Source organism: Ornithorhynchus anatinus, chromosome 16 (genome assembly GCF_004115215.2).
Source record: "Ornithorhynchus anatinus isolate Pmale09 chromosome 16, mOrnAna1.pri.v4, whole genome shotgun sequence".
In the NCBI taxonomy this organism is placed as follows: Eukaryota; Metazoa; Chordata; class Mammalia; order Monotremata; family Ornithorhynchidae; genus Ornithorhynchus; species Ornithorhynchus anatinus.
In genome coordinates this window covers 10,115,417-10,137,230 of record NC_041743.1, presented here as the reverse complement: position 1 = coordinate 10,137,230, position 21,814 = coordinate 10,115,417, and the positions used below count along the sequence as shown (strand labels likewise).

Sequence of the window (21,814 nt, the reverse complement as noted above, 5' to 3'; positions counted from 1 at the left end):
TAAAAGTGAATTTTCAATGGCGATCTGCAGATTTATAGTCCCTAAACTGTTTTGTCTTATTTCCTGAATTTATTCTTGCTCACAGGAACCATTATTGGGTGCCCAAAAAGGGAAAAGAAGAGCAGTTCAAGTAAATTTGCCTACTGGGGATAGTAGGAGAGGTGAGATACTGACCAGTCCAGGGTAGAGAAACATCCTTCACAATTTACCCTCAGTGTTTCTGACAACGCAGACTGATTTTCCTTCTGCATCTAAAACCGGAACCTCCATTCTAGTGGACGAACAGATTGCAAGGGGCCAATCTTAAGTAAACCAATCCCACTTTCCTCTGGCCCCGTGCTCCCTGGGTGTCTCCACAGGGTGGAGGATCCCAAAAGAGTTTTGTGAGGAGTTGACCTTGCTCCACAAGGCGACGCGCTTACGTACCAAGAATCCAAAGGCGATGATCTTTAGGACACATTCCAGGGAGAACACCATAGTGAAGGCGATGTTGAGATACTTCAGGGCCAACTCATACGTGCAAGGGGCTGAATAATACTGGCAGGGAGAGAGCAAGTCAAGTCCATGTGAGAGGCCATTGCTAAGGACCTGAGCTACGAACACATGAGTAAAAGCCTAGCAGCAAATTGAAGAAGGGTCACAGGAGCAAACTTTTCTTAATATCTCTACACACTCACATCTGTCAGCTAACATTAGTAGGCTACTTACAATACCACTATCCTTGGTCCAAGTCAGCCTGGGAGGACTCCAAACAATAGACTGAGATGGACCAGTCGGAATGAGGGGTGCTGAGAGACTGCATCTTTGTGCAAGGCTCATGATGGGTTTGGTAATCTACTTGATTGGCAGCTGCTAGCAAAGAGTAACTGGTGCTTCCTTTGCCCTTCTTGCCCCTCTGCCAAGCCTTCCTGGGCTCTGGGAACTGCACTAAGGTTAGTTACGAGAGGAAAAGAGTAGGCACGAGGCCAGGGTTGGAAAAGCTCTACTGTCATCCTCTATTAGGGCTCGATATGCTGACATGAGAGACTTGGGGGCAGGCTCTGAGGTGGGTCCAGAGATAGCTGGTCTGAGAACTTTAGTTATGTCCAAGCTGTGTCGGATCGTGGCATGTCTACCAACGTTAGGCAACTCAAGTTAGAGTTGCCTCACGCAGATCTGCAGCCAGAAAATTCCTCTCAGAGACTCAGCCAGCCCCACAGAGACAAGGCTGTCCATTGTTTCCCCCCGCCATCACTGCCTTGGTGAGATGCTGCGAAGGTGCAGGTGTTGAGAGGACTAAACATCCATAGTCCATCATCCAGGGACTGCAATCAGTCCAGTCCCTGAAACACTCTGAGGTGACTCACTTGCCTTTAATGTTTCTGGGATGGATAGAGAAAGCACTCTAAAGTCTCACTTGAATACTAAAAATCTCATATGCCTAGGTGGAAATTGAAACTCCAGCAGCCTCTTGTTTGTCAAGGCCTTTGGTAATTAACAGGACTTAAGGGCTCACTGTTTTGGAAATCCTACCAGAAACAATAGCATCTTTATTCACCCACCAACCCCCTGCCTCCCCCAACCAGTTCTTCCCCACCCATCCCCAACCCAAGCTGCCCCTGGGTCCCAGAATTAGGGGTTCCTCTCACCTTCATCATCAGGACCACTGTGTTCAGGGCAATCATGGCCATAATGGTGTATTCAAAGGATGGGGATACCACGAAGTGCCAGACGCGGTACTGGAAGGTATGGCGGTTCTGCGGCATGTAGCGGGTAAGCGGTTTGGCGCTGATGGCAAAGTCGATGCAGGCCCGCTGAAGGAAAGTCAGGCCATCAGCAGAAACTCAAACCCCTCCATGCCCAGCTCCTCACACACATGCTTTCCTCCCTCCCCCGGTCCCACCTGGGCATTGTTGGAAAGTTTTTAAGTTGCTTGATTATTCTATAGAAGTAATAATAATAACTGTGGTTTTTGTGAAGCACTTACTATATGCCAGGCACTGTTCTAAGCACTGGGATAGATACAAGATAATCTGGTTGGACCCGATCCCTCTTCCATTCAGGGATCACAGTCTTATTCCCCATTTTACGGATGAGGGAAGTGAGGCATAGAGAAGTGAAGTGACTTGCCAAAGGTCACACAGCAGACGAGTGGTGGAACCGGAATTAGTAAAAAGTTAGGACTTTCTTTCCACAAGATCCCCAAAATTGCACACTCTGTGGGTCAGCTTCCCCTTCAAGTAAATGAAACTGCTCCTTCTCAGCAGCCAACACCTAATGCAAGAGGCACAAATGGGTCCCCTGGGGCTAGGACAAGCACCTGCAGCAGTGACACACTTTTTGGTGAAAAGAGACTACCACATGCAGTTAGCAAAGAATTGAAGGAGCTTCTTCTCCTCTGGTCCAGGCTTTGCGTTATACAATCATAATGACCTAGCACACATCTTGGAAACTCTCAATGGGCATTTCTTAAGTCACCTTGCCAGCATCCCCAAGAAGCAAGGAAAAGGCAGGTATAATGTTGGAGCACTGACTGTTGGCAATAGGAATTCTGGAGCTGGCCCCTAGTAATTCGATTGGGAGCTCCTTGTTTCTGTTGTACCCTCCCTGTGCTTAGACCTTAATAGGGTCTCAACACCAATGACCAATCCTGGTCCTGGGGGATGGAATGAGGAGACTTTGGGAGAGGAAAACGAGCTCTGTGCTGCCACCAGCTGATTCTAAAGCTTGGCTGGACTCTGTTAGAAAATGGATCACAAGGGCTGAGTTGGGTTGCCTGTTTTGGGCTTGTGGGGCTTGGCAAGAGTTCAAATTTAATGAAACTGGCATCTCTGTCGCCCAGACTTGGCCCCCTGCAGGAGTAACCTGTACTTTGGCATAGGAACCATGAGTTTGGTTTTGCTAGGCCCTAAGAGGGCAGAGTTACACTGGCTCTTTCTTAACATCGGAATCTCCGGGGAGCTTCCAATGAGGGCTTTCCTGTTCCAGTCTCTCACTTCAGACACTGGGACACAGCCTCTGCCAGTGCTTCCTGGGATTTTGGCTTCCCTTGCTTGCATGTCCTTCCTGAGGTCTCATTCTAATTCCCTGTCATTTCCTGCTCAACCGTGGGGCCACAGACACAATGTGACTCTCTGCCTCCCCTGCCCACTTTCCTTCACTTCTGGCAAGCCCATCCTTTTCCTTGCCCTGAGTCTTCCAGACTTCTGGCCTCGTTACCTCATTTTTCTCCAGACTGCACTCTTCCATCATCTTGTCCCCTTGCTCTTGGAAGGTGATGATGATCAGAGCCACGAAGATGTTGACAAAGAAGAAGGGGAAGACCACAAAGTAGACCACGTAGAAGATGGACATCTCCATGCGGTTGCTACGGCTTGGGCCCCGATCCTCTTCAGTCACATCCACGGAATGCTGAAGCACCCTACAGGGCGGGAGCAGAGAGAAGGGATGTCTGGGTTGGCCGACTCCGGCAGCAGTGCTTGAGCTGTGCTCCACACCCTGGACTATTCACCAGTACCCCCTCTTCCATTCATCACTGATGAAACCTCAGGACTCAGGGGAAAGGTCAGGCTGCTCTATCCCTGTTTCATCACGCCTCCAAATCCAGGGAGAGTCCTAGGCTCTTAGTTCAGGAGAGGAGAGGTTCTACCCGCTTCTCTCCTGGTACATGGCTGGCTGGCTGTCAGTCAGTCAGTCATATTTATTGAACACTTACAGGGTGCAGAGCACTATATTAAGCTCTTGGGAGAGTACTATATAACTGTAACAGACGCATTCCCTGCTGACAATGAGTATACAGTCTAGAGGGGGAGGCTGACCCAGGTAAGTCCATCTTACCCCATTCTGCTAGGTTAGCTGACTTAGACCCCTTAATCCTTGACCCCTTGATACCCTAGCCCTTCAAGTGAAGATCCACCCCTCTAAGAGAAACTGTTCTAACGCCTGAGAATGAAGGGCATTATCCATGAACACAGAAGACAGCAGTAAGCCAGCCCCTTCCTTGACACAGCAAGGTAGCCAGGCAACACCATCAATTCAGTGGCCTGGGCAGTGAATGGAAGAGCCCTACCTTCTGTGAAAGCGTCCTGGTTGTTGGGGGTTTGGTGGAGCTATGCTGGGGGACCTCCTGCCAATTGGGTTAAGGCCACCCTGCAGTCTATTCCTGGCTTTGGGGCTCATGGCCACGTTGTGGCTTCTGACATACGTTGTCACGTTGTGGGAACCTTCAGGCAGCAGCAGGGTGGGCTAGCTGACTCCCTTCACACCCCACAACTCCTCTTGCCTCCACAGGAGTAGGACTATTTACCCAACAGTTCTGTCCTCTGCCCTGGGCCTGTCAGTTGACTCCCTTCAACTATTACTGTAACTAATTGGCTGGAGCACTCTGTCTGAAATACCTCTCTGGCCTTACCTTCCCCTGCCCCATCTCTGCCTGAAGAGTCTCCATGATGCCTCTCCTCTTCAGCCTGCCTCTCCCACTCACAACCATTCACCCTCCCTAGTACAATGGCAAACAGCCCCACTTATCTGGAATTGGCCTTTCAAGATCAGCACGTATCCCCCTGCTTGCCTTCCCCTGGGCACACAGACAGAGAGTCTGGTACTCACTGTGGCCAGCCCTCGCCCGTGGAGACGGTGAAGAGGGTCAGCAAGGCCCAGATGATGTTGTCGTAATGAAATTCGTGACGCTTCCATTCCCGACCCTTCACCTCCATCTTATTTTTCTCGTGGTCTACGTAGTTGCCTCTGAAAAGCAGAGAGAAAACACTCTAACTCGTGAAAGAGGCAGGGACAGCCTTGGAGATGAAAGGGCAGAGGCTTCTCTCTCCCCACGACAATGAAAAGGTAAAGGGAAGATGCTAAGGGAAAGGGTGTTACGGTGAGAGAGAGTCACAATCCTTTCACTTGGCAGCACAAGTGCATAAACCATGCCAACCTTTCCAGCCAGGATGGCATCTCCTGCAGCAGCGCCCAAGTACACTTGAGGAACACAAGGTTGGTTGTCCTCCTTAACATCTGCCATGGTGTTTAGCGTTGAACCTCCTCCAACTTTACGTTCCCCCCCCCCCCTTCATCATCCACATAACCTATTGCCCCTGAATCTATTTATTCTCTCCTTGAGCCTTCTAACTGACCTCACTTTTCTCTCTAAAAAGCTCTTCTGCACATGTTGTAAATGAATTTATCCATTCATGCACCTACTGTTATTTTCCACCTGCTAAACTTTCTGTGGTCACAAGTCCTTATGCTAACCACCAGCTGTGTGATTTTCTTTTCCACTGTTTTTCCTTAGAAACAACTAAATAAGGCAGAGGATAAAGGAGAGAATATCCTAGGGGGAGAGGATTTAAGGAGAGAACCAATACTCCTGTTGGAACCCTGACCTAGTGGAAAGTGCCTGAGCCTAGGAGTCAGGAAACCGGGCTTCTAGTCACGACCCTGCCACTTGCCTACTGTGTGACCTCAGTCATGTCACCTAACTTTCTCTGTCCCTCAGTTTTCTCATCTGTGGAGATAAAACGTCTATTCTCCCTCACCTTTAGTCTGGGAGCCCCATGTGGGACAGGACTTATGTCTATAGGGGCTAAGTGCTGGGATACATAAAAGACTATGAAACCAAACATAATAATAATAATAATGATGGTATTTGTTAAACACTTACTATGTGCCAAGCACTGTTTTAAGTGCTGGGGTAGATCCAAATTAATCAGGTTGTCCCATGTGGGGCTCACATTCTCAATCCCCATTTTACAAATAAGGTACCTGGGGCCCAGAGAATTGAAGTGACTTGACCAAGATCACATAGCAGACAAGTGGCAGAGCCGGGATTAGAACCCATGACATTCGGACTCTCAGGCCAGTGCTCTACCCACTACGCCAGGCCGCTTCTACAGTACGTCATGCTTCTTCTACAGGAATTCAGAGCATCTTCTAACTAGCATCATCAATCTAAAATTGTTTGGAAAGGCTGGTGGTGTCAGGGCTTTGGCAGGGGGGATGTGACCATAGCATTTGATTCAGTGCTTACTTGAGATGAAAGTAGCTATCCAGGAGCAGGCCTCTCCTACTTGCTACAGATTTGAACACTGAATGGAACCACCTAAGCTTTTCAGGGGAATTTTCTCTCTGTGATCTTTCACCTTCTATTTCACCTCTAGTATGCAAAGAAAGGGAACCTGGCTTCCATTCGATGTTATTATCCGATAATTCAATAGCCCCCTTAGCTAGCTTTGGTTTCCCAGGACATTAGACCTGAACACAAAAACACGTATCAGAACTCAAGTTGGAGGTAGCCCAGAACCAAGGAGGAGAAGAGCCAGAACTTCCATCATTAACCCTTTTTATGCACAGACTTAGGACACTGTCTTGGAACTCAGCCTGGAAGCAGCCTGGAGCTCACACTTAAACCTCTACTTACATGCATTCCTTTTCCGTGTCCTTGGAGCTGTCCGTGCAATAAAAGAACTTCCCTTTAAATAGCTGGACAGCGATGACAGCAAAGATGAACATGAAGAGCTTATAGACGATGAGTATGTTGAAGACATTCTTCAGGGAGGTCACTACACAGTCAAAGACAGCCTGGGGAGAGAAGCAGAGACCATCCCAGGTATGAAGAGACAAGGCCATTCCTCAGGAATGGCAGGAGGTGGAGTGAGATGCAGCCTTGACCATTTGTCCCTCAAATTAATCCAGAGGCCTCCTGCACTGGCCACCCAAGGGAGAACCCTTTGAGGAGATCCTTCTCTCCTGAAGGTCACCAAGTGCACATCATAGGAACAAACAAGGTCTTAGGGCACAGAGTTTTGGGGACACAGGGTCGAGTTGGAGAGGCACAGCTTGCTCTATTCTAAAGGTGGACCGTTCAACTGCTGGGTCAGAGATCAACCCCCACCTCAAGTCTAAAACAAAGCCACCTGTCTCTAGGCTCTCATAGACTGTGGACTGAGAATGCCATTTCAGAATGAAATATGTTTGGGACCCTTCACTGAAAATTGACCACTGCTCCACAAGCTTTATGAATATGGTGATGTGGGAGCAGGAAATGGCAGGACTTACCCCAGCATACCCTGTTTTATATAACTAATATTCACAGAAATATTTTTTTCATGGAACCAATTTCGTGGCACCTGGTCAATGTGGTTACCCTGTTTGCCAGATGGCCAGTCAGGCAATGGGTTTTGATATAGCCAGGACCTTCTCGGTGGGCTCCAAGCCCTCAAGTTTGTGCCAGCCGTCCCCCCACCACTGCTCCCACAGAGCAGGCTGGGGGTATACACCAGCCCTCTTTCACAGAAGAAATCACACAGAGTCAGAGGGAGCACTGGACCCAAAGCTGGAATTGGAGAATCCAGTGCTACTGCTTGCTCCCTAGATCATGCAGCCAGAACAGCAAAATCACAGCAGTTTAGGCCTTCTGGAAGCTTGCTTTTAGGACCTTAGGTTTAGAGAACTGTAACATCGAACCTTGAGGTAGCACGGGGGGTTTCAAAAGCAGCCAACTTGGGCCCGCCCCTGCTGCCACTGCCAGTGCCCTGCTCTAACGCTGCCTGCGTCATTAGCCCTGTCTGCTTCATTAGCCCTACCCAGCGGGGAACACCCGAGACTCTCAGCCTTGCGGGTTCAACAAAGCCACCTATTCCCAGAAGCAGCCTTGTCACGGGAGAGGATTTGGCTCGACGCCCCCAAAGCGAAGGTCAACACTGCCACTCACCCCAACCTCCGAACTAGCCATGGCCTGCATGGCCCGCTCGGTCCCTTGCGAATCAGTGACGGAAAGACCCTTTTCAAGCGGAAGCTGTTCATTAGCCTCCTGTTCCCAGGAGTAGGTGACTGGCGCTGGCATCTTGGCCCAGCGCCCAGCAGATAATTGCCCGGGGCCTCCTGGACAACTGGAATTCCCACTGGGTGTTATTGTTCCTTTGTTTCCCGCCTGAGCCAGGGAGCTGTGGGTGGGCTAAGAAACGGATATATCCCATCGTCCTCACAGCTGCCGCTCACTCACTCACAAACAGGAAATGAGGACTCTTGTGCTCAGAAAACCCACAGCTTGCATGCAGTTTTCCACCCCACTTATGTCTTCTCCCCAAATAATATCACTGTAGTTGGAACAGAGGGAGTTCAAAGCATTTGTCAAACATCTGCCTGGTCCTTCCTAGCTCCCCTGAGGGACACCAAAAAGCCTAGGCCCAACTCAGGGATCCAGGGAGGACACATCCTGGGAGGGGTTGAAGGGAAGGAGGGCACAGTTTGCCAACACCCAATGGCAGTAATTGCCCCAAACACCTTCCTGGAATGAATGCATCATAAGAAGGGTCCAGGGATTCCCCTCCTGTAATTTATATTAGTGTCGGTCTCTCCTATTAGATTGTATGCTCCTTGAGAACAGGGATTGTATCTACTAATTCTAAGTAAACTCCCTAGGTGCTCAGTACAGTGCTCTGCACATGGTAAACACTCAATAAATGCCACTGGTTGATTGAATGATGGAGGATCCAGAAGGGAGTACTCTCCTAGATGGGCGGTGCCCATGAACCTCATCCAAACCCAAGGAAGGCAGCAATGGATCCCGGGGAAGCACTTAGCCCCTGGAGTTAGGAATCTGAAGCAAAAGGCACTTTTCTAGGTTTCTAGAGCACCTTCTCTCTCCACTCTGCTCCCTGCTCCCACTAGTCTAAGACAGTGAAAAGGCACTGACAAGAAAAAAGCTGAGGTCCCTCTCAAATCAGAGAGAGCAAGGATTCCTATTTTTAAGTCATTGAGGTGAGAAGTAGCATGGCCTAGTGGAAAGACACAGACCTGGAAGTCAGAGAACCAGGGTTCTAATCCCAGCTCTGTCGACTGCCTGCTGTGTAGTCTTAGGCAAGTCACTTAACTTGTCTGTTCCTCAGATTCCACTTTTGTAAAATGGGGATTCAATACATGTCTTCCCTCCAACTCAGACTGTGAGCCCCATGTGGGACAGGGTCTGTATCTGACCTGATTAACCTCTATTCACAGCAGCGTTTAGAACAGGGCTTGACACACAGCAAGTACATAACAAATACCTTCAAAATTATCATTATTGTTTTCTTTGGGGTGTTCCCAGCAGGCACATGGTTAGGAGGAGGGGCAGGAAAAGTTACCTTGAGTTTGGGGAGCCGCTTGATAGTTTTCAGGGGTCTCAGGACACGGAGCACCCGCAGGGACTTAATGGTCTTGATGTCCCGACCTTTGTTGGTCCTGCAACGGATAGATCCAAAATGTGTTTATCAGTATGAGGGAGGAAACCAAGGTGGATATGTGTGTATGTGTGTGTGAATGGGAAAGACAGGGAGAGAGACAGAGGGTGGGGGCGGTGGGAGGTGGAGAGAGAGAAAGAGAGAGAGAAACCCTTTACTTGAAGGACAGGCCCAGATTTGGGGAAAAGGACCCATAAGAGGATGATTCAAAGGGTCAAGATTACCCTACACAGATCTAGGTCTCTCTACATTCACCTCTTCCCCTTTCCCACCCCCACCATCTGCATTCACACACAGAAGAGTGTAATGGAAACAACGCCCTCTTCCCATAGACCAGTCAAATGTTTCCCAGATCCTGGGGATACTGACAGAGAAAAATTGGTGAAATAAAACTAAAGAATGAAGAGGAAATCATTCCAGGCAGCCAGAATATCACTCCTGTTAGAAGCAATCTTCTTCCTGCTCCACTGTTTGTAAATAAATTTTGTCTGTCTGCTCATCTCCCTCATTAGATAGGAAGCTCCTCGAGGGGCGTCTGGCTACTGATGTACTCTTCCTAGGTCATTAGTGCTTGGCACTCAGAAGGCATTCAATAAATACTATAGGATGATTGAATGATCAAGCCTACAAGAACGCAGCAAGGAACTGAGCCCCATCCTCCTTTTCATTTTGGGATTTGTCACACCCCTGGGGATATACTGGAAGAAATCTGGGGGACTGAGGTAAAGTCCTTCTGTATTGCCTTAATACTTGGATTTGTACCCTTTATTCATCCTATCTTCAGCTCCACAGCACTTTTTCATTTATTTGGATTTTATTTTAATGTCTGTCTCGCCCTCTAGACTGTAAATTCCTTGCGGGCAGGGAATGTTTCTACCAACTCTGTTATATTGTACTTTCCTGAGTTCTTAATACAGTGCTGTGACCATAGTAAATGCTCAATAAATATGACTGGTTGATTAATTAAATCTTGGGCCAGTTTCCAGGGTCTTGACTCAGACTCCTGCCCCTCCCGTGGGGCCTCCAGATGGAGAAGGCTCCCTTTTCTGGCACCTTCTCAGCCTGGCCTTCTGACCACTGCAGATAACTGATGTTGCCCCTCCCCAAACACCCCCCCCCAGGAAAATTATATTTATTTCCACTGGGAACCGGGCAAGCCCAGCCACTACAGCCATCCTGACAAATTCCCAAACTAATCCTGCACTGGGTTCGAATTCTTGACTTTAAAACATTGCAAATTTTCATCCAGGGAGCAATGTGCAAAGCTATTAAGGATCTTTCATGAGGCTGACTGAAATCGAGAGGGTGACAGATATCCCAATCAAAAGCACCAACAGGAAACAGGGTCCGATTCTCAGGGAACATTTCCAAGGCCTCAAGCTCCAGCCCCTCTCCTGGTGACAATTTTGAGCCTAAAAATGAATAACTCCCAAAGCATCTGGCTGGGGAAACAAGGAACAACTGCACACAGCTCATAATATATGAAACCAGTCAGAGTAATCCAGTGGCTATTGACTTTACCTGAAATGTCAACTTTAAACCACTCTTCAAAGGTTACAGGCAGGGCCCCAGTGGATGCTCTCAGCCCCAGCACTGTGCATGGGAGCAAGGGAGCAGGTGGCCATGGGTGCTGATCTAAGCGGTTCCATTGATCTGACCCCACCAAGGGCTGCCTGCTCCGTTTCCAACCCCTGATCTCCGAGCTTGCAAGAACCCCTGCTTCTAACTCCCTAGTCCCTGCTGGCAGGAAAGTGATGCATCCGGGAATTCCACGGCCTCTGGGTGGGATTAGATCAGGATTTCATGGAGATCACCAGAACTGACTGACAGACACCAAGCCTCGTCCAGATCATGGCTCAATGGCAAGAGCATGGGCTTGGGAGTCAGAGGTTGTGGGTTTTAATCCCCGCTCTGCCACTTATCAGCTATCTGACTTTGGGCAAGTCACTTACCTTCTCTGTGCCTCAGTTACCTCATCTGTAAAATGAGGATTAAGACTGTGAGCCCCACGTGGGACACCCTGATTACCTTGTAGCTACCCCAGCACTTAGAACAGAGCTTGGCTCATAGTAAGTGCTTAACAAATACCATCATTATTATTATTATAACCCCATGAAAGGCTCCTCTAGGCTCCCCCTTTCCGGCCTTCCATCTTCTGATCTTTGCTCTTGGCTTTCATCATAAGAGGAAACACAACTAATACAGGCCCTTAGCAGCTCTCCCTAGAATCTGAGATTGGACTCAACAGATGAGTTCCGTCAAGCGGGAACCCCCTCTGTGGATGGAAGCATCCTGAAGGGAATGAGTGTACAGAGTCTGGGGAGAAGAGCACTAACTGTGTGCAGAGCACTGTAGGAAGCACTTGGGAGAGTACAATATAACACAGTTGGTAGAATAATTCCTGCCCATGACAAACTTATTGTCTGTACTCTCTGAGTTGACTCGAATCAAATCATTTACATCCCCCATGTACGAATCTTTGATTTTGGAACCTAAGGACTCGTGTCTGTGCTGCTGGGAGGAATGATTAGGCGGATGTTGTCAGGGGCCTAGAACTTGGTGAAAAATGCTATATAAATGTCAACTAGTATTATGGTGATGAAGTTGAAGTGAATTGGAAAATAAAATATCTCAGAACCTCCGTGGCATTTACATGGCACTTTAGCTCCAAAGCCCTCAATGTTCTAGAAACAATTTGCTACTGGCAAGGGCTATTATCCCCAATTTTTAAAAATGAGAGGTAGGAAATCAAAGCTGGGCTAAAATTCATTAGGTTCTTCTGGATTGCCACCTTTTGGTCACTTCACCTACCTTACCTAGCATCTAAGTGAATCTCTCTAAGGGATAGCTGCTTAGATGCTTAATCCAATCAATCAATCATATTTATTGCAAACTTACTGTGTGCAGAGCACTGTACTAAGCACTTGGTACAACATAACACAGTTGAAAGACACATACCCTGCCCACTGTGAGCTTACAGTCTAGAGGGGGAGACAGACATTACTAGAAATAAATTACAGATATGTACATAAGTTCAGTGGCACAGTAAGCATTCACTAAATACTATTGAATTATTTATTGATAACAAATCTCTAGTGAGATAAATACAGAAGAAAGCTGGGAGAGTGGCATCAAGCAAGCCTGGCAGCTGGGTCCATGCTAAATCAATGCTGCTCAACAACAACCTGAAGCACCGAGTTTCCTGAATGCCGAGAATGGAGGAAACCTGACTGGGCGAGCCCAGTGATTGGCCAAGAGAAATACCCACTCAGCCCCTTCTTTCCCACAGAGCTCTTTCCCCAGCCATCTTCTCTCCCTCCCCAAAAAGATTCCAAACGGATATTTACCCCAGAGCGTTCCTGTGGGTGATCCAGTCCCAAGCCGCAGAGAAGAAAGAAGTAAGGTGGAGAGAAAAGACATCATCAGAAAACATGAGGGAGCAAGAGAAACGCTGAGAATGCAGGAAACAAAAAGCAGACCTGGATCCTGGATCCCAGGACCCATTCCCCAGCCGTGGTTCTGTGGCATCCCATGCGCATTTCAGGGAAAGGCTGGGTCCCCCCTCCTCCCGCCCCCAGACTCTGACCTGGATTTTAATGGCTTCTTAGAATTGCCGCTGTCCTGCCTGAATAAGCAGCTGCCTTTTTTAACCAGAGACCAGAGTTCTGCGTGAAGCCCTCTTCTCCACAGAGACAGACAAAACCAGCTTCATCCGGAGGGCCAATCCTTTGGACACACACTCCCCCATACCACCCCATTGTGAATCCATCTTGGGACACTAGCTGGGAATTTGTAAGGAACATCAAAGACTGTACTAGACTGAAAGCTCCTTGGGGACAATGTCACTTAGTGAGTCAGTCAATCGTATTTATTAAGGCTTACTGTGTGCAGAGCACTGTACTAAAGAGAGTACAATGTAACGATATCACAGACTTATTCCCTGCCCACAACGAGCTTACATCTAGAACATGTCTTCCAATTCTGTTGTATTCTCCCAAGTGATTAGTACACTAAGCTCTATGCACAGTAAGAATGGAAGCTCCTTTACTACAATTGAAAGATTCTGGAAGAAAAAGGAGGGGAATGGATTGCCGTTCTGGAAAGATATTTTAGGTTTGGGAGGAAAATGTAAAAAAACCCTATAAGCATCCTAAATAAAAGGAGACAGTGGCTCACCATGGCTTGAAGGCTCAGATGGGTGACCATAAACAAAACAAGTGAAGAAATATGCAGAATGAGCTTGATGCAATGTAACAGGAAGCCAGATACTACCCCAGCCTGAAAGGACCTTGTGCACCATCCAAACCTTGCAAACTAGAGTATAAGTTTGCCTTATGAACAGCTTTTGGTAAAAGCTCTCCAGATGGGCTACTTTCCCCTCTACCTGTGACAGTTTAGCTGCTAAGGAGGAACGTGGGCCTTGGAGGGAGGCAGGAGAGAGAAGGATCAGGAAAGGATGGAGGAAAGATTCCTGGGTTTTCCCATTTCTGAGAGAAGAGAGAACCCAGGTGCAGGCAGAAAGGAGCCTGGGCCTGGGGAAACCCAATTCTAATTGTTCTTGGAACTAAATCTCACCAGAATCCTGACAGACTCCAACCTGGGCTCCCACTGGCTAGGAGAAAGAAGCAGGCTCCCACTGGCTAGGAGAAAGAAGCAAGGGCTTCCTGCTTCTGCCTCTGCCCTCACACCTGGAGAAGGGAAACAGAGTTCTATCATCAGAGTTCATCCTTGGGACACTGATCCAATGGCCAAAAAAGGAAATCATTTCTTTGAAAGGGAAGAGCCTGGCCATGCATCCGAAACCCGGCTGGTTCACCACCTAGGAGACCAGGGTGTCAGCAAAACGGACGCTAGAGTTCAGAGGCCATCCCAGTGAGTCCATCCAGTTTAGACCAGCATTTGCAAAAGGACCAGCTGAAATTTGAAACAGGACTGAGAAATCATTCCTGCAATCTCACGCTCGTGAGAGATGGCACCATGTGGCCAGTTCTCCAGAGAAATCAGAGAAGGGCAGCCAGTGACACTGAATCATAAAACTCAATCACAGAGGAATTCCCTGGTTTGCCTGTGGGGCAGCTACCCCCTGGTTTCTCCACCTTGAATTCGATTGAGCTATCCGGGTTTTGTCTCATCTGACACCTATTTTCCCCACTGCCCTCCAGAGACTCTACTGGATTTACTCCCAAGGATCTCTCACATCTTGACAGCGAGTGATAAGTTTTCAAGTTCAGTGGTCACGTTCTCCAGATGAGATCCAAGCAAACACTCCTCATTCACTGTAATCTTGCTCTGCATCTCTCACAGAGCTCCTTTAAGCCAAGTGGAATTGATGTTATCTCCTCCTCGAGATCACCTCCTTCTTCCAGGGATAGGGCTGAGGACCTTCTCCTAGCCTCTTGACCTGCTGCTCTTTCCCTTGCCAGCCTGCTACTTTCTTCCCTTCCCCTCTTCCCCTCTCAACCCTTCTCCTACTATCTCACTCCTCAACTATACAGAAGCACCTCTTGATGACATGAGAGAATCCTCCTTTGGAAGTCAGGGAGGTGAAATATCCAGTTATGACATTAAGGAAGGTGCCACATTTCTCTCAAACAGCACAAGATTTTCCAGTGCTCTTGATAACTTGGCCTAAACACTGGAGCCCTTTGGTCATCTAGGAAGGAGATAGGCCCCAGCAAAAATCAAAGGTCCTCAGCAGAGGTTCAGGATGTCAACCAGCCAGAAAGGAGACTGGAAACCTGCTGGGTGACTCTGAGGTTGGGAGGGGTAGTGCTACTTCTAAACCTTTTTTCACCAGTCTCTGGGTGGGTGCTTTAGAGGCCTCAATTCAGACCATTCTGCCCTCTGGAATCAGCCCTGCCACTGTTGGCTAGGTACTGTTTTCTCTCTGATTATCAGGGATGATCATTCCACCACCAGAAAAACTCGGGTCACAAACCCCAAAGCTCCTTCCCCATCTTGCTCCTTTTTCCTACCCAGAAGGTGGGTTGGCCCAGAGGGACCTTTCATTAAATCATATTTATTGAGTGCTTTCTGTGTGCAGAGCACTGTACTAAGCACTTGAAAAATATTCCTACATCTGCACAAATGCCCACCACAGGCAGGCAGAGAGATGGAGCCCCCACTTTGGGAGACTTCAACAAGATCCTGCAAGCTTCTCCTCTCCCACTAGTCCCTCTGCAACCAACTCACTGTGAGTCCCATGTGGGAAAGGGACTGTGTTCAATGTGACCACCTTGTATCTACCACAGAGCTTAGTACAGTGCTTGGCATATAGTAAGCAGTTAACAAATACCATTAAACAACAACAACAGCCTCATGAATCCTTGATGGGTGTCCCAGAACCCTCTGGTTTCAGTCGCCATTGCTTGCCCTGCCTGGGCCGTCCCTCGGCCCAAAGCCAACTGAAGTTGGCAGTGAGGTGCGCTCACGAATGAGGCCTTTGGGAACGCAAAGTTCTTCTGTCTGCTTGGTCCGGACATTTTCTCTGCATCCTCAGTCAATGTCCCGAATCCTGAGTTAATGGGACAACTGACGGCTAAATTTAAATTTAATCTTTCATTCTCTTTCAGTGGAATGGAGTTAGATGACTTGTCTGACTTTTTAGTAAATGGCGTTTCTTTCTTTGCACAGAAGAAGCTTTATTTGCTCCTTCTATATCACATGATAAATGGGTCGGGATCGTGGCATCCTTGCCTTCTTCCCCTCCTGGCCCGGGTCCACCTGTCCCCAGGTTCAGAAGAGGAGCAAGGTAGACAAGGGCGATTCCCACTGGCCAATACATCGGGACCATAGGCTTCACACTTGCCAGCACAGAGACTCTTCTCTGTGGCCACGAGACCTCGACTCTGAGTTACAGGAATTTAGGAGCACCTAGGTAAGTGCTCATAAACCCCCTAGTCCATAGCACTTTCAAACCATATCTTTTTATTCTACTGCTTCCACCTAGTTGCAATTTACTTTAGTGCTGGATTCCCCACCCACCAAAGATTGTAAGAAACTTAAGGGAAGGAATAATGGCCTGGCACAGCCTTCTGGATGGAGCATGAGCCTAGGAATCTGACCACTTGGGCTCTAATCCTGGCTTTGCCACTGGCCTGCTCTATGTCCTGGAGTAAGGGACTTAACATCTCTGTGCCTGTTTCTTCATCTGTAAAATGGGTATTCAAAACCTGTTCTCCTTCTCCCTTAGACTGTGAGCTCCACAGGTACAAGGACTGTGTCTGACCAGACACTATCATGTGCCTACCCCAGTGCTAAGTACAGTGGATGGCATATAGTAAGTGCTTAATAAATACCATTATCATTATCACGTTTACTAATTCTATTGCAATTAAAACTAAAGTGATTGCAGTACTTGTTAAATGCTTACTATGTGCCACGCACTGTGACAAGCACGCAACAGGTGCTCAGTAAATACTGCCATACTACCCGTTTCATGTCTCTCTGCTGGGTGTCTGCGGAAACATCACCAGATTGGGTTTGAAGTTGCCCATTGGGCGCTATTAGGTGGGAAGAGGGCATTGACTGCACTATCGATCCTGCCCTGCCCAGCCCACACCAGCTCCAGTCCTCCCCTCACACAGATGGACATGGACTCAGAGGCCAACGGTTAAATGTTGTCAAGAATGCTATTAGGGGCCGGGTTAAACCTTCACAATGAGGCCCAGCCCCAGCTGTCAGGAGAGAGAGATATCTTTCAGAGAAGAGAACATATGAAAAACAAAGATGGGAGTGCCTGTTGCTGATTGAGGACTGACTGACTCAACGCTTTCCAGCTAAGGACAGAAGGGGAAAGGATAAATGGAGCCTCTGCCCGGAACTCAGGCGATGGGCCCCCTGAGATGGGAACCAGAAATTTGATCCCCTTCGATAAGATGGAGAGAGGACAGAGAAGGGGAGAGATGGAAAGAGGGGGATAAGAACATCTGAGGGGGGTGAGGGAAGAAGGGCTTAGCAGTTTTGCCCCCAACCTTCTGGCTTGACCCCAGTAATTCTCCCAGAGCCTCTGTAGAGACCACCGGGCCACCACCAGGCACTAGCCCCCCTGGGGCTGGTGGCAGAAATAAGAGGCCTGTGGCCATAGATGCTTGGTTGCCCCCTCCCCCACCAACCCAGTGGCCAATCTGGGCTGAGGGTGGGGGTCTCTGGTGCAGCTGGAAAACCCCCATACCTGGTTGCTCCAGAAACTCCTTTCCTGGGCTCCAGACAGGAGTTCTGACAGCAGCGGTGGGGCCTGTCCTGTATCCCAGTCTAAGGCAGGATCCTTGATAGCTGAGATTACCTTAAGCTGCCAAGTGGCAGGACAGCATCTGTCACTTCACCCCTACCCAGCCAAACAATAATCCTGAAGCACAGGAAGCCTTTCTCTGACTGACTTCTCATCTCCCCATCCTATTTTCCCTCCGTCCTGCGTCACCTGGGTACTTGAGACCATACCCTTAGCCCTTAGGTACTCACCTTACCCTCTGTCACTAAAGAATTATGTTTATACTCATTCGCTTCCCCTACCTGTAATTTATTTTAGTATCTGCCACCTCCACGTATGCTCCTTGAAGACCGGGATATGTCTGTGTACTCTATCACACTTTCCCAAATGCTTAGTACAGAGCTCCACACACAGTAAGTGCTCAATAAATCCCATTGACTGATGGATTATTGCACAGCAACAGAAATCTCTAGCACTGTCTTGTGGAGAGCGTGGAATTAAAATGCTCTTTCCTTCCATTGCGGGATCCCAGGGAAGGGAATAAGGGAGGATGGGTGTTATTTGTCTTGCCTGCCTCAGGCTGACACAGCAGCTCCTTCTATTCACACTTTCAGCTCAGTGTGATGCCCCCTGGAGGAACACGTTCATTCACATGCAGTGCAGACTGGAAGGAAGAGGGAAGCTGGAGTGGTTGGGCCCTGGGCTAACCAGTCAGGCGCCCCTGAATTCCACCCCCCACCCCTGCACGCTTGCAAAAGGGCCTAACCCTTGCCCGAAAGCTTTGTTGCAGGCAAAATGCCTAAAAGTAAATCAAGTCAGAGGCCGGGAACACCATCTCTGTGGCTATTACTGCAGACCCATAAGCCATGGCCTGACGGACCATGCGTCGCCACCTGCAACCTGCAGCGAGGACTAGGCTGTCGACTCTGTTCCCGCCAGAAGACCAGGGAAAAGGAGGAGAGCTTTTAGGATTCAAGGAGAGGGATGACAGGTTGGATTCAGAGATCCGACAGTAGAACGACTTTTAGAGCAGAGTACCTTGCCTAAAAACTGTGCCTCGGTTTCCTCATCTGTAAAATGGGATTAAGACCCCATGTGGGACGGGCTGTGTCCAACCCAGTTTGCTTGTATCCACCCCGGTGTTTAGTATAGTGCCTGGCACATAGTAAGCACTTAAATACCACAATTATTATTGCTATTAAAAACAAAACACAAACCCTGAAAGACTTATAGAGAGCCAAGAGTCTCCTCATGAGGTGGGAGCAAACTGCCACTCCACACTCCCATGGAGCCGGAGCGTCAGAGGACCCAGGGGGAGGTGGAGAAGTGGATGGAGGACACATTGGATGATCATTCTCAGGGGAGACCACCGGCCTCAGCGGAAGGTTGTTGGGGTCTCCAGATCAAGGACAACAAGCCAGGCTACCAAAAAGCCTGAAATTTTCTTCCCCGATGGGCCAGGCCTGGCACCTAGTTGAGCCTCCACACTGTGAGATGGAGAACCAAGATCTCCCTTGAGGGTTTGGGTCATGTTTATTTTTTTTTCCAATTGTAGTATTTATTATTTACCATGTGCCAAGCACTGTACCAAGGGATGGGGTAGATTCAAGATAATCATGTTAGACACAGTCCCCGTCCCACAAGGGGATAACAGTCTACATAGAAGGGACATCAGATATCGCATCTACATTTTACAGATAGGGAAACTGAGGCACAGAGAAGTTTAGCGATTTGCCCAAGGTCACACGGCAGGCAAGGGGTGGTGCCAAGATGAGAACTCAGGTCCTCTGACTCCCAGGTCCATACTCTTTCCACTAGGCCATGGTGTCTAATTTCCATGCATATATTCTTTCCCAGTGCTTCATACAGTGCTCTGCACAAGATAAGTACTTAACAAATACTATTATTATTACTAGCCCAACCAGCTAGGCCTCATTCTGAAAACCAAAACAAGACCCCTGTGCAAGCTGAATTCTCTGATGCCCTTGTGAGGAAAGACCTGCACTTCTGGGCTGGAGACTGGGAGGGGGTGGGGCTGGGGGAGGTGGGGGAGGAAGAGGGAGAGAGAAAAGAAGCAAGAAGGAGGCAGCCAGTTGGGTGGAAGAGTTAGCTTGCTCTGGGGCCAGCACAGATGAGAAAGAGCAGAGAGGCAGGGCTGAGGAGCCGGCGAGTGGGTGAGAAGGAGAAGGAACAAGGGAACGGGCAAGCGTGGGTGAGAGAGAAAAGGAGAGAGTGGATGGCAAGAGTGAGCAAGCACCTCCCCCTCCCCACATCAGAGCGGGAGAGAAGGTGGGTGGAAGGAGTGACACAGAAGGGGTGAGCGATGGATCACTGTTCATCATCCATTTGGGGGTATTGCCCCCGAGACCCACAAGATCGTTGAGGCCCCCCAGCATAGATTCTTAAAAGGGGACCCAGAGATGGACTCCAGTGCCCGAGTGCCCAAGGTTTTCACGTGATTTCCTCCTGTGGTTCCAGGCTCCCCAGATTCAGCACTGCCCTGAACCTCCCCGTCTCCATGCCACTCTCTGCTAGCCACCCCCCAGAGCCAGCGAGGGACACCCCACACGCACACAGTCACTTACGCCAAGGCGAAGGCCACCAACGCTCCAACTACCACGACAAAGTCCAGGATGTTCCACAGATCTCGGAAGTAGGAGCCATCCTGCAGGATCAGGCCCTGGTCTATCATCTGCAAGGCAAGAGTGGGGAATGTGACGCAGGGACCGAGTGACCTGGGCGAACTGCCCTGCTGCTCTTGGCAGCATTGTGCTCCTCTTGAGGTTGCCCGAGGGTGACGGGGGGCACAAAGAGAGACCAGACTGGGAGCTCCGGGCCCTCACAGCACAGGGTGCGACCACCACCTCAACAATCTTAGTAGGGGAAGCTGGCCCAAGCCACAGATAGTCTCCATCAGTGGGGGGAAGGAGACTGGGGGGTAGAGGGGAGGCCTTGTCCACATCAGCAGTGCGGGGGGCCCAGACAGCAAGTTGGGGTGCCTCTATGAATGGACAGGATCCTATGAGTCCTCAACAACCTCTCCCCGGATGTCTAGCTGAGCAGCAGGGCCTGGGGGAGATGGACACTGTGGGCTCGACAGCAGTCTTGGCCAATCCCCTGCTTTCTGAATCTTGGCTGACAACTGGGCAAGGGAGCCTTGGGGTCAGCGGCCTGTGGGCTGGCACCCGCTCGCTGCTCTGGGCCGGCCCTGGAGTAGAGAGGAGGCTGGCCAGTGGGGGATCCCGAGGAGGTGCCAGCATTTGCCGTCGGGGGCATCCCCAGTGACATTTTTTTAAAGGGGAGCTGGGTCTCTGGCAGCCATCTCTGCTCCAACACAGATGCTAAACCCTCCGCCAGCCTCACGCCCTCCAAAAAAAACCCAGCTGCACTGTTTGGTTCAGGTGTTCGGGGGTTGGGGAGGGATGAGGGTGAAGATGACTCAAGAACAACTGAGGCAGCATGAGCCAGGAGTTAGCAACCTTCTTGGCTCTTCTGCATTGGGTCTGGGAGTCATTCCCTTGCCAGGGCATCAGTTTAACAGGGAAATAATTTGAAATGGTTTAAAGTCCTAATAAACAATGATAACAGTGAACCTTTAGCACTTTTAAGAGCACCTTACAAAGCTAATAGGTAGATAGTGTGTCTTAGTTCAGAAAGACCCTGTGATCTGCATCCTGGCATTCCTGGGCATCGTGGGCAGAACACCAGATTCTCCCGCACATCATGGCAGCGGGTTCCCATATTCATACCCTCAAAGAGTAACATTTCCGGTAGCAACTCGACCTAAAAGCAAGGATCGAGAACCAAGTCCAGAGCTCAACCACCTCCTGGCCCCAACTCCTCCCTCTGCCTTCGTCCTGGAAGCCACTGAGGCCCTTCTTCCTTCTGGGGCTCTTACCTTTATGATCATCTCAAAGGTGAACACGCCCGTGAAAACATAGTCGAAGTACCTCAGGACCTGGAAAACAACCAGAAAGAAGCTGCTGGAGATGCATTTCTGCAGCCGGCACTTGAAGGCTTGCCTCTCGCTCTGGCTGGGAAGCAGACCTAAACACGTGTGTGGGCCCAGGCCACAAGCTCACAAATACATGGGGTCCCAAGGGGCTGACCTCAGGTCCGCTATTCACGTCGGGTTGAAATAATGGACTGAAACGCCACCCCAGCATGCCAGCCCTGAACCCATCTCTGTGTGGCCGCCTGGGAGTCCCACCTTTTTCCTTTTGGCCTAACCAGATCCCTTTCTATTGTCACCTGGCTCCAGTCTCTGGGACCCCCACCTGTCTTCCACCCAAACCCTTCCAATTCCGGGCCCTGGGGGGCTCCTGGCTTCGCCTACAGTGGGCACCCACCCTCCAATTCATTGAAGCCGGTGGCATTCATGTCCCTGCCCACCCCGCATCCGGGGTGC

The 21,814-nt window shown here is 49.4% G+C and overlaps 1 protein-coding gene across 6 annotated transcripts in view; it reads right to left on the bottom strand.

Annotated features, from left to right (window-relative positions):
- The window catches only part of CACNA1E (calcium voltage-gated channel subunit alpha1 E), a 271,336-nt gene that overhangs the window by 46,828 nt on the left and 202,694 nt on the right, over positions 1-21,814 (bottom strand). For 5 of the 6 annotated variants that reach the window (XM_029081472.2, XM_029081478.2, XM_029081477.2 and 2 more), the window contains 9 exons: positions 21,305-21,364; positions 19,992-20,098; positions 12,545-12,556; positions 9,102-9,198; positions 6,398-6,558; positions 4,588-4,725; positions 3,199-3,400; positions 1,629-1,793; positions 427-537 (listed from right to left, as the gene is read on the bottom strand). In XM_029081472.2, coding sequence (XP_028937305.1) covers positions 427-537; positions 1,629-1,793; positions 3,199-3,400; positions 4,588-4,725; positions 6,398-6,558; positions 9,102-9,198; positions 12,545-12,556; positions 19,992-20,098; positions 21,305-21,364 — 1,053 coding nt within the window. The remainder of the gene's footprint in view (positions 1-426; positions 538-1,628; positions 1,794-3,198; positions 3,401-4,587; positions 4,726-6,397; positions 6,559-9,101; positions 9,199-12,544; positions 12,557-19,991; positions 20,099-21,304; positions 21,365-21,814) is intronic. The other variant, XM_029081475.2, reaches the window with a different exon arrangement.